Source organism: Miscanthus floridulus, chromosome 14, assembly GCF_019320115.1.
Source record: "Miscanthus floridulus cultivar M001 chromosome 14, ASM1932011v1, whole genome shotgun sequence".
Lineage (NCBI taxonomy): Eukaryota > Viridiplantae > Streptophyta > Magnoliopsida > Poales > Poaceae > Miscanthus > Miscanthus floridulus.
This window is the reverse complement of record NC_089593.1, coordinates 65,920,213-65,932,913: the sequence shown is the minus strand read 5'-3', so window position 1 is coordinate 65,932,913 and position 12,701 is coordinate 65,920,213. Positions and strand designations below refer to the sequence as shown.

Genomic DNA, 12,701 nt, shown 5'->3' with positions numbered 1-12,701 from the left:
AGCCTTCCCCTTGTCAGAGAGGAGGGAGATGATAGGTACGGTGGAGGAGCTCTCGGTGCCCCTCTCTAGGTTGCTCTACTCTCGGTGCTGAGCAGGAGCGGATCAATGAGGAATGGAATGATCTGTCTGGGATTGTTCCCCCCTCTAGGATCCAACCTTACCCCTTATATATCGAGATAGGTAGGGTACATGGCGGTTTGGGGGGTTGGACCTATGGTCTACATGCGTCGGAGTCTAGGAGGTCTTACAGCGGCGCTCTGTGGACCACGGCGATGTCGTGGAGCCAAAGAAGCCTTGAGCATCGCCTGGCTAGCCTCTGTGTCGGCTTGGACCGACCTCCCCTAGGCGTAGCTTCTGGAGTCTTCTTGGTGGTGAGGGAGGTCGGCTCGAGGGGCTGACATGCGGGCCTAGAAGCCCCTAAGCCCCCAGAGGCCGAGGAGAGCTTGTCTTCTTGTGTCATGCCCCGTGCGTGACCTTGTCGGGGGAGAGGTCGGCAAGGCCGCACCCAAAGTGCTGCGTCGAGGAGCCCTCGAGCCTTGATGGCTCAAGACATGTCTTCTTGTGCCCAAGCCTTGGTTGGCATCGTAGGACGGGTAGGAGCCAGGGATCGGGCTCAGGTTCCCTATCGATCGGGAGCCTAAGGCTCAGGCTAGCCCTCGAGCCCTGAGCAGAGGCCTTAGCGTGCTTAGGCTCGGTCAAGTTCCTTAGTTTGAGGGTTCGCATGAGCGTACCCGATGGGTATAGCCTCGAGCCCCTAGGCGATCCTAGAGGGATCGGTTGGGGTCTGTTCAGTCGGGAACCATAGATCTCGAGGCTTAACATACCCATATGTTAGGATCTCGTTAGATGGCATCATCATAACGGGGCCTTATGTTTTTCCTTGAAGGATGCAATAGTAACAACAGTGCACCCCACGATCTCTCCCCTTCCCTCCCCCAACCTATATAGGGCCATAGCCTCGTGTCGCATTGTTTCTTTTCATGAAACCCTAGTAGCACTGTCACCATAGCACTCCATCGCCTCCTATGCTTAATTGACACCAATAACCCTTTCAGGAGCTATGCGGTGAGGTAAGGAGTGGTTGAGGCCAATCTTGTTTAGTGTGCGCTATTACTCGTCAGACCTCCTTAGTTTGAGCAGGGCCGCCTCTACGTACTAGTGTCCACCGTTGTCCTTCTACTATCATCGTGGACAAGTTTGCACAATCATGTACACCTTTTTAGGCATATCGCAAGTGTCATAGAGAGTTCATCAAGCCACACCACCACCAAAGCAGTCTAGGTGCACAGACTCTCACTTGACCCAACCAAGCTTAATGAGAAAAGTAGATGCACAATTTTTGCTCTCTAAACATTAATGGAGTCCTTAATCTTCAAATAAGACTTCCTAATCACTCCAATAGGCCAAATCACTCTTGTGGACTCAAGTATGTGTAGCTATCTGCCCTTGCTTCCAAAAGAGCTTCAATGCACAAGAAGAGGGAGTATATATAAGCCAAGCGCCCAAAACTAGCGGTTGGAACTCCACTTAGCTGAAAAACAAACACTAGTTTTCTCTAGTGGAGTACGCTAGAGAATTCAGGTGGCCTCTAATAGACACAAATCCAAACTGTTACTATACATACATTATCCAGCGAGAACTCCGGTGGTACACTAGAGAATTTGGGTGACATTGTTTCACCTTGGCCTTAAATGGAAAATTATAATATGCGAGCATTGCTACGGGCATCGCTATAGCAGTATTTTTGGAGGTCGTAAATGTTTCGTGTGGTCTATGGTGTTGCCTTCAAGGCATTAGAGGTGGAATTATCTAAGTCTTGTTGACTTGAAGACTATGTCTGGCACTGACCACTCCGGTTGTTTTGTTCTTGCATTTGCTTTTGCGAAGGATGGCAAACTCATGTGGAGTGATTTCTCTTGGTACCACCTTCTGGTTCCCCACCTTTGGGTTTCAATCTGGTTTTTTGAAGGTTTTGTACCGCTTCACACTAGATAGCTTTGATTGTGTCCTTGCTGATGGATTCATTCTAAGGAGGGTTTGGAAATTAAGTTCTTGGTAGCTGATGTGATGAATGATTTCCTCTGTAAGATTGTTTCTTCACCGAACAAAAGCTTAAATGGTGTGAACTTGGTGGCTCTTGACTCGGAGATATTGTGTGACCAAACCACAACTATGAGTTCTTCTGGCCATTTTCCCTTTGGTAGCCTAGATAGTTTTTTTCTGGCAATGCCTAAGAGAATGATGTCGTTTGCCTTGTCTACTAAGCCGTTTGACTCTGGACCACTTAAAGATTACGATAATCTAGATTCTAGGTAGTATTTGTAGAATCTAGCTATAGATAAAAAAAGATCCCCCTAGAATAGTGGTGAAAGATGTTTAACACCCAATATCTCTAAATAGTAGAGTGGAGGTCGATAACTGGATTCTCATAGTTTGGTAGTTAGCTTATATGAATCCTCTCAATCTATATGTTTGGATTTTTTTTTTAATTTTTTCACCCCAGTACCATAACTTTACGAGATCTAAATAAGCCCTATCGTAGCAGCGATGGTCATCTTACTTTGCAACCATAGTCACTAAATAACTCGTTGCACGGGATAGCATCTTTAGTTTCGATAACTGCTCTCTTATTGACACTATATTCCACAATAATATGAGCCAACACATGATGATATTAACGTTCTACAAACATGTGACATTAGCGCTCACAACTATTTTAACAGCTTTGACCCCACGATTGAGGCCGTTTTGATCCATAATATCAGTATATACAATAATCTATTTTCTTTTTAATATAACTATTCATCGCTGACTCGTTGCAAAAGAAGTAATCTACCACCACAAATAACTTCTAAAAATACAACCATCATCATAAATCATGGCCAAACCGTGAGATAGATAATCATCGATGGCCGTAAACGACTGCCAAAATGTAAACAACCGTGGAATATAGCCGAGACAAAGAAACGAGCCAAACGTAGGCTGGAGAGACGGACAGCTAGCTCTATGGAGAGGGGAAGGGGAGCTAAACCTAAACCCGATCCGATTATTCCACAGCCACCTCCCCGACTCCATTTCACCACACCTCTTCCCCCCTCCCCTTCTCTCCGACTCGACTAGGGCGCCCGCGCACGCCGCCGCCCCCCTCCGCCGCCGCCGCAGCCGACGACGACGAGCGGACGGGAAACAGGGAGAGCTCTCGATCTCCGCGCGGGCCGTGGGGGCGCACGCACGGCGCGCGTGGCGGCCTCCCCGGTCGGGGGTCAGATCCGAGCTGAATCGGGGAGATTTCCCGGCCAGGTGAGCATTGCATCGCGGCCCCTCCCGATCTAGAGACGGCTCGCTCGGTCTGGTACGCTGGGTTCCCTCGCGAGAACGGGTCCGGCGCGCGCTTGGATTGGATTGGGTTAGTCGGGCCCTGTTCCAGGCTCCCAGTCAATTCGTTCGTTCATTCGGTGGTGGTTTCGGAGGCAGCTGCAGTGTGTAATTCTTGCGGTTTCGGAAAGTAATCCAGCTCCGATTTATGATTTATCATGTATGGTTTGATCCCGTGGAGGCTTTCAGTTTTTATGTATTGTTTGATCTCCTGGAGGCTTTCTTCAGCTCTTTTGACGCTAGATTATTGCTTTTGGATAAGACTAGCCACTTCCTCTTGAAATTTGAGGAGGTTTTGCGGTCAGGAATGGTGTTACGGGGATTAGAAAGCATTCCTGAGACATGAATTCACTCTTTTGGATGTCACTTTTGCTCCAATGGTGTCTTGAATATGTATGTGATTCCAGGGGTTCGATTGCCATTTCCTTTTTGTTGTCTCATTGTCTGCATTGCCTGCTTGGAACCTTGCATGCTTTTGCGGCCACTAGGCACGAGATCCATGGATCAATGACTTATGTAGACTGGCTAGTTAGCAATTGTTTGTACTGTCTACAAAGCTTATTACTTTTGGGACCTATCTCTGTAGCCTCGCTTTTGGATTTCTCCTTTTTTTAATCTCTGGTCGTCTAGCAAAACAGAAACTTACCATTCTAGTTTCTTGAAACTGCAGGAAGGAAAACGACAAGTGCAACGAAGCTGTACTTGTTCAGGCGACAGGATAATGGCTGGCACTTTGACTGAGGACAATGGTGCAGATGCTAGATCCTCATCAACTGAAGAGATGCCAAGTGATCAACAGAGTCATTCTGGGGATTCTTTAGCTGAGTGGAGGTCAAGTGAGCAAGTTGAGAATGGAACACCATCCACTTCACCAGCGTACTCAGACACTGATGATGATGACTGTGGTATGTTTTCCAACTCTTCTCACATTTGTCAGTATCTCTTCCTTGCAAATGCTTTTAGCTAGATCTTTCTAATCTTCCTTCTGATGTTATGATATTATGTGGACCAGCTAGATTTATCTATTCCTAGGTAGTTTGTTCCATGAGGAGTCTCAACTAAATCGGTTAAGGTACTACTTAACCCATTTAGGTATGATTCAGTGCAGTCTAAATGTCTAATTACTTGCCCATGCAATAAGATGATACCTTTAGATACTTGTATCGCCCTTAGGAAGTTTAGTTTTTCACTGCAGTTGTTTGGGTCAATTTTTTAGGTTTAGGATAACAAGCTTCTTGAGGAATCAGGAGCATTGTTGAAGCCTTGTACCAATGGATCATTCATTGGTTTCGCACGCTCAAGAACAGTAGATGTAGAGATGTACTAAAAAGATGATAGCTGTGATACTTGTCATGAATGGTCTAAAAAAGTGAGTGTGTATAGGGAGACTGTCCTGACTTGTGACTTGTTTGGTCGTGGGGTCTGTCTGTGGTAGATAAATCTTGATCACTAAATGCTTTTTCTTACCTATTAAAATAGTCCTGCTGCAGGAGACTTTGAAGTCAAGTTGATTTTTTTCCTGTTATCCTGTAAGTCAGCAGCAGGTGTTGACAGCAGCAGGCTAAGTACAATCCACTGAACTATTGTGGCAGAGTTAGGTTTGTAGTATCAAGTCGCTTTGTCAAACCGACTTAATCCTCTGCACTATAATTATAAGCTAGTGTAACATAAAAGGCTGCCTTGTGAGTTGCAGCACCAAAAGCTGTGTCTAGTGTGCAAGAGATTTCCAACAATCCCAATATCAGTTATTTAGATCAACTTGGGACAACCCCAAAGGCACCCCTTATTTGTAACTGGAGGGAGTATTTAGCTTTTTGTGTTTTGTGTGAACATTACTGAGTTGGACATATTTTTTCTTAAAGTTGGCTTGTAAAAATGAGATGATGATTATCCTAGTTTTTATTCTACTGGATTACTGTTTCTGATGAGCTGATTTATATGGTCTGTGCATTTCAACCTTTGCAATATTAAAGATTTTGGCATCAGTTGGTGCTTGACCTAGTAATTCCATTGTGTATTTGTCTTGTATAGGACCTAGGCCTTCTGAGCTTTATGGGAAGTTTACATGGAGAATTGATAATTTCTCCCAAATCAACAAGAGAGAGCTAAGAAGTAATTCCTTTGATGTTGGTGGATTTAAGTGGTATGGTCTTATTGTCATTAATTGGACCGTTTCCTTTTTATGTTTCTACTGTGCTGTGTCTGGGCTTCTTACTTGCCTGCTATTTGTGATTTGGCTATTATTCCCACTGTACCTAAAAGAAAGTCATTATAGATTGACTTAAGTCAAATATCCTATCCTATTTGTAGAGAAGTGTATCGACATTTATGACACCAAATAGGCATACCACGAAAATATATTTCATGATATATATATAATAATACTTATTTGGTACTATAAATATAGATATTTTTCTGTTGTATAAATTTGGTCAAACTTAAGATGATTTGGTTTAGGACAAAATAGAATGACTTTCTTTTAGGGACGGAGGGAGTTGTTTTTAGTGTCTTTGCAAGGATATAGCTGTTAATCAGAGAAGGTGTGAACACAACCAGTTTGTTTAATTTTCAGCACAGTTTCCACTGTTTGCATGTTTTATTTGAACTATAAATTCTGAAGGTTGACCATCCATTTGAAAAGTGATTGAACAGCTTATGTTGAAAAGAAACTAGTCCTGAGCACAGGTAAACCTTGTGAGTTGCCTGATTGTTGAATAGTCTCATTTGGTGTCACAGACTGCATCTGTCAACAGTTGAACTCACTGGCAGCTGATCAATTAAGCTGTAATTGGTGTTCTGCCTTCTCATGGTGATGCATTTTGCCAGCAAATCGTAATTTTATCATTTATAGTCATGGAACCATTGTAATAGCAAAAGTAGCATTTTCTCTACTGGTGTTCATTTCTGTTGACATGTTTCCTATGTGAATATTTTTTGGGGTCACCAAAGCCAAAGTTACTTTTCTTGGAGTCTTGAGCATACTGTATTCTGTTTCCTTTTCAGTTTGTGTTTACAAAGTTCGTTTTCATGTTGCCTTAGTTCTTACATACTGAATAGAAAAAAGAAGAAAGTGCTGTTCTTTGTCTTATTTTTATATTTAAGTACACATGGAATAAGCCAATTGGGGACTTGAGCAGTTATGCATATAATTTTGTTGCCATTTTTTTTGTTTGGTACATCTTTTTCAATTTGATATTTTAATTTGCTTTTAGTTTTTATGCTTATATAGTTTCTGCATCATATTTTGAGATCTATCAGGTGTTTTTCAGGTATATCTTAATTTACCCACAAGGATGTGATGTCTGCAATCACCTCTCACTCTTTCTTTGTGTTGCCAACCATGATAAGCTACTCCCAGGTAGATGCATAATTTGATGCATTGTATTTGACTCACTTCAGTCTGTCATTCCTCTATATATCTTCAATATGATTTGCTTTTATTCAGGATGGAGTCATTTTGCGCAATTTACAATAGCTGTAATTAATAGAGACCCTAAGAAATCTAAGTATTCTGGTGAGTTCAATGAACTACTATCTTGCTTTCCTAGTGCCTAGAGCTAAAAAAGGAAGCTTTGGCTTGCCTTCTGCAACTGTAGTTTATGGAAAGTAGCATTTCAGATACACTGCATCGGTTTTGGAAGAAAGAGCATGATTGGGGGTGGAAAAAGTTTATGGAGCTGTCAAAATTACATGATGGCTTTATTGTTGAAGATGTTCTTACCATCAAAGCCCAAGTTCAAGTTATCAGGTATCTGTTTTCTTTGCGTCTTACATTCAACGCAAGCATCAATTATTTTCAAGTGGGAGGTATCTGTCTGCTTTGCATAACCATGTCTGCTTCTGCATTCTAATATTTGAGGGAGAAGACAGACCGTCCATTTCGTTGCCTTGATGGCCAGTACCGAAGGGAACTAATTAGGGTGTATCTATCAAATGTGGAACAAATATGCCGGCGCTTTATTGATGAAAGAAGAAGCAAGCTTAGCAGGTTGATTGAGGATAAACTGGGGTGGTCCAGGTTAGAAAACTTCTGAATGACACGTTAGTGTTTTATGACCAGTCTCATTTCCAAGCCTTTTTTTTTAATTTTTGTTTCTTTGGCGTATTGTAGTTTCAGTGGATTCTGGCTAGCAATGGATCCAAGTGTGCGTCGATACATGACAAGGGAAAAGACTGAAACTATATTGAAAGTTCTCGTGAAACAATTCTTTATAGAGAAAGAAGTTACATCAACCTTGGTAATTGACTCACTATATAGCGGACTTAAGGCACTTGAATACCAGAGCAAGAACAAAAATGGGATACCTAAACTAACAGAGACAGATGCTCGGAGCACTCCAATGGTACTTATTGATCAGGACATGTTTGTTTTGGCTGATGATGTGATACTTCTGCTTGAAAGAGCTGCATTGGACACACTGCCACACCAACCATTGCCTACAAAGGATGATAAAAGTTCACAAAATCGCACGAAGGTAGGCTTGTTTCTTTGACCCCTTGCACATTGGTTTATAAGGTATTAAGGTTAACGTCAATCCTAGGGGTTTCCAACTTGTAAGCAGTGGACTAGGACAGCTATTTACTGATGTGCTTTTTTTTACATGTTCAATTTCAAAATTGAAAACAGTTTCATCATGGTGGGCATTTTATGTTGTGCAGACTGCAAAGGTCCACAGTTTTTCAGATCTTGTTCATATTAAATTAAAAATTATTTTCACAAAATGAACTTAACATTCCTACACCTTTCAGTCATGGCGTGTATCTTCGTTTACTGATTGAGTTACTGCTGCTGCTACTGTTGTGTGTGTTTTCCTGCTTTGTGTTTGTGTTGGTGTTTTCTTCCTTGATATAATGACCGGCAGCTCTTCTGCCTATTCGAGAGGAAAAAAAGCACACACTCCTATGCAGTATTGCTCTCAAATGGGGCCAGGACTTAGGAATCGTCTATGATTTGTATCTTAACGAGTTATGAACTGAAAAAGAAGAGCATGCATAATCTCCATTTCCTTACCCAATTTATCTCTCCATGAATTTTATCCTACTGATGTATGGAGCCCTAACAGATGCTCTTGTTATAGGATGGCAACTCAGGTGAGGAGTTCAGCAAAGATTCTATTGAGCGTGATGATAGACGGCTTATAGAGCTAGGCTGGAAGACATTGGAGCTTTTTGCCTTAGCTCATATATTCAGGTAAGCAAACTTTTCTAGATGATTGTTCCAATATTTGGTCCACAAATGCATACTCTGGTCATATGTTAATGTCAGCAACATAAATTGTTGATTCTCAGTGGTGCATGGTTTGTTTGAGATGCCTTTTTTTTATGTTGCTTGTTTTATATGTTAGCACATAGCTGAAGAAGTTCTACTCCCGTTTGTGTAAAGTAAATTGTTGTATCAGGTTATGATAGTATGTTTTAAAATTATTTTTCTTGGGTAAACATAAATCTTCTTTATGAAATCTGTGAGTTCAAATCCCACTCCAGTTATGGTTGTGCATACGCATCTTACTTTATGAAGTCTTGAAACAGCCGAATAGAAGTGGCGCATCAAGAGGCTGTGGCTTTGAAGCGTCAAGAGGAACTCATTCGTGAAGAGGAAGCCGCTGGGCTAGCTGAAATTGAACTTAAGGCAAAGCGTAGTGCTGCTGAAAAGGAAAAACGTGCCAAGAAAAAACAGGTTAACATTTATTTTCTGGTGCAAGCATGTCATCCCCATCCTATTAATAATACTCCTTTTACACTTTCTTTTCTGGCATGTTTTATTTATTTTGTATGTGAGATTAGTGATTTCGTTGTTCCTAGTCCTCACGTTTGTCTTTAGTTTGATTTTTGAATGTACTAATGATGATAAGTTATGTAGTATCCTTTTTGTATTTGTTGAGGAGTTTTATAATGTTCTATATCTCTCTAGGCAAAACAGAAGAAAAATAGTCGAAAAAGTAACAAGGGAAAAAGTGGCAAGTTCGACATCAATAAGGAAATACTTATGGACAGCAGTCCTTCAGATGATAGAATCCTGGATGATTTTTCTGGACAAACGGAAGAAATGTCCTCAAATGCTGACAACCCTGAAGAAGTTTCTGATATATCTGACAGCAGAGACGATAATTCAGATGTGCTTCATGTTGATATTGAAGACCGTGAATCTAGCCCTGTTAATTGGGAGACAGATGCTTCAGAAACTCAAGCTACAGTTCCTGGAAGTAGTGAGGTGCAAAATGACCATGCAGGGAAGAGGACCTCTACTGTGGATGATAGCTCATCGACTTGTTCATCAGACTCAGTCCCTTCAGTTACCGTGAATGGATCATATACAGGAGGTGCCTGGACAAGCGTCAGATCCTCATCCAATAGGTATATCTTCATGAGCTCCTCTATCTTACTATAGATTGGTATTGATCATGCTGTATTGTTGATTCAGGGGAAACAACCGTAGGAATAAGGATACTGAAGCACGGGCAGGATTTGCACAAGGTGGATCAAGTTCGGCGCATAATGGTTTTATAGGATCTGGCAGCAATGCCTCTGGCCACTCAAAGGAAAGACATGAACCTGAGGTATACATATAATGCTTGTTTCATCGAGGATTTAAAATGTGCCATGAAGCAATCCTTTTTTTCCCCCTAATTCTTCCTTAAGATAAACTTGTGTTGTAGAAAAGTCTTCTCATCCAGGTTTTTTTTGCATCATCTATTTGTGTTCAACTTGGTTCAATAAGCATAAAAATTAATTCTTTGCAGGATGATAAAGTTGTCTTGCAGAGGAAGCAACATGCACAACGGCACATTGATGTCATTAGCCCCTCCAAGTCAAGAATGGCTGACTCTTCATTTTCTTCTGTGAGCCCTGTTAAGAAGCAACCTAACTTGTCTCGTCAACCAAAATTTTTGCTAGAAAGCACCAATAGTTTGAATCACCGCGCAAGCGAAGTTTCAGGCGCTGTGACTGCCACTACACCAGCAGGCGCCTCTTCAACCCCGGCAGCTCAGTTAGTTTCGAATAAAGGACCTGTATCCAGTGCTGCAACCCAGAATGAGAAGCCACTTCCAGTTACAAGTAGACCCCTGCAGGTGCTTGTACCATCCAAATCGGAAGCGCAGAAACAGGCTTCCCTAACTGGCAGTGCAACTACTCAGGTCGTTTCAGTATCAAGGCCCTTGAGTGCCCCACAAGTCCCTGCAGCAAAACAAAGTGCACCAGTCACTTCAACAGCTCAGAATGCACCTCTTCTTTCTCGTTCAATGAGTGCTGTTGGGCGGTTGGGAAATGAACCCTCTGCGAATGCTCCTAGTTTCATTCCCCGTTCACGAACATATCGCAATGCCATGATGGAGAAAAGTTCTGGTGGTGGAAGCAGTTTCACACATCAGCAAGGTTCATCCGAGCAAACAGTTGCACTATCGCAATCGATGTTTACATCGCAACCTTCCATTCTGTCATCAGAGACCTTGTCTAGGAAAGAGGAAACATCATTGAGACCTGGGTTTACATTTGGGACTGTAAAGCCCGAGTCACTGAACCCATATCAGGGCAGAGAAGAGAACTCACAGCAAGCGAGCAGCAGCAGCAGCAACAGTAGTGATTGTACGCCATCGAGTTCGAACATCAGAAGCGAGATTGCGAAGCTCAATTTGAATGGAAGATCACGAAGCAAGCAACTGTTGTCAGAAATTTCTACCAGATTTACTCCCTATCAGCCACAAGGCTTGGTCGCTGACGAGTTCCCACACCTAGACATCATCAACGACTTGTTGGATGAAGAGCAGAGTGACAGGAGAAGGGTTCTTCAACCTGGTTTTGTTCAACAATTCTCTGTGCCTAATGGTGCCAGCACACCTGATTATGGCTTGTTTGGTGAGCCGTACTTGTTTGACCAGTCCGAGCAATACTTTGACGAGGAGCCTCCAAGGTTTTATAGTCCATTGAGCAGTGCTCCTCGGAGGCTGAGAGACCGGAGCTATTCACACTTTGATCTCCCTTCATACTCCAGCAGCAGCCAGTTTGATGATCTGATGATGAGTCAGTGGCCATACAGCCGCACTGACATCGCCATGCCTAGTTTTGGGTCAGACACAAGTGGCTACCCGTACCAGGCGCAGGATTTCCCGAGTTCAGCGAATGGAGCAAGCAGGTACCCATCGTACCGCCCTGCCAATGGGCATTGAGAGTTTTAGTGACTGCATTGATAATAATGTGTGGTCGAGTCCATGCTGTTCGCTTCTGAGCTGAGTGTAATTGTAATAGTTCCCCATAGCAGTGATATAAAGAATGGTTCCTCAGTTTCCTTGTTAAATCAATAGTTATATCCTTTTACCCCTTTTCTATAGTTCAGTTTTGCCCAATGGTAATAAATCTAAGTCTGTTAAAATGATCTGGCTAATCTAGTCAATCGTGTTCTGAAATGTGTATGATGCAAGCAAATGGTAGGGTGTTTTTAAGCCATGCCATTGCTTGAGCTGATGCTACATTGACTGGGAGTATTTCTTGTTTCTTCCTCAGACGAGTGACGAGGTGTTATTGATCGTCTCGTGTTCTCTTTGTATATATCAGAGTAAATTCTGGGAATAGCCCATGGATATAAACTAAATATCTGTTGCTCATTCTGAACTTTTGAAGGTATGGTTGATTATGCCATGGATGGATAAGCTATAAAGTAAAATGTGATAGGGTCACTGCGTTTTGTACCATCTTTTTATTTTCTCGAACTGTTTTGTGCCATCTTTTTTTTTTTTTTTTCTGAATGATCATGCCATCTTTTTTTGGGTACAATGTACATTTTTTTTTGCTGTAACAAGCAAGACGTGTAAATTCATAATTTCTGTTCCAGTTTAGAAAGAATTATTATTGCTAGCATATCCAAATCTTGTGTAGGGTACAATTGGTGTTGCTGATGCTTTGTGTGTTCCTCTTCCGCATAAACTGAGAGCAACACCAGCCACATAATTTTTGTTCCAATTTAGGGGACTCATTATTGCTTGCGTATCCAAATCTGGTGTACGGTACAATTGGTGTTGCTGATGCTTTGTGTGTTCCACATAAACTGACATAAACTGAGAGCAACACCAGCCACCCAGGAATAGCGGAGAAATTCCCACTATCGGGCATAAAATAGTGATTGTAATTGATTCTTGTAACTAGATCGGCAAGACGGGGAAAATGACCTACATCGAGCTTGAAAGAAAAATCTGCAGCGGACATAAAAAAGAATACTTGTTGAATCTAAAGAAGAAGAAGAAAGTACTGCAGCAGGCTGACGCTGATCTTTTGCTAGTAGCAAATAGATTGGAGTTAGATCTAGCCTCAGGAGAAATACGGCACTCATCAAA

General features: G+C 42.2%; 1 protein-coding gene across 2 annotated transcripts; it reads left to right on the top strand.

The window, feature by feature from the left end:
• The first annotated feature begins 3,388 nt into the window (after positions 1–3,388).
• Positions 3,389–11,748, top strand: LOC136504247 (TNF receptor-associated factor homolog 1a-like). 2 transcript variants are annotated; one of them, XM_066499105.1, is made up of 13 exons: positions 3,389–3,535; positions 4,046–4,280; positions 5,407–5,518; positions 6,645–6,733; positions 6,821–6,889; positions 6,994–7,123; positions 7,235–7,393; positions 7,487–7,850; positions 8,454–8,566; positions 8,905–9,052; positions 9,287–9,729; positions 9,797–9,932; positions 10,116–11,748. In XM_066499105.1, exons 1-13 carry the CDS (start codon positions 3,524–3,526, stop codon positions 11,538–11,540), a joined length of 3,435 nt encoding a protein of 1,144 aa, XP_066355202.1. In that variant the 5' UTR covers positions 3,389–3,523; the 3' UTR covers positions 11,541–11,748. The 2 variants fall into 2 exon arrangements, with proteins under 2 accessions (XP_066355202.1, XP_066355203.1); XM_066499106.1 differs by lacking the exons at positions 3,389–3,535; positions 4,046–4,280; positions 5,407–5,518; positions 6,645–6,733 and having other exon boundaries at positions 6,849–6,889; positions 6,986–7,123.
• The last annotated feature ends 953 nt before the right edge of the window (positions 11,749–12,701 follow it).

Coding starts and splice junctions, on each gene's coding strand:
- LOC136504247 (XM_066499105.1), top strand. Junction 7,124..7,234: donor GCCCAAGTTCAAGTTATCAG/GTATCTGTTTTC, acceptor CTAATATTTGAG/GGAGAAGACAGACCGTCCAT. Junction 9,933..10,115: donor AGGAAAGACATGAACCTGAG/GTATACATATAA, acceptor AATTCTTTGCAG/GATGATAAAGTTGTCTTGCA.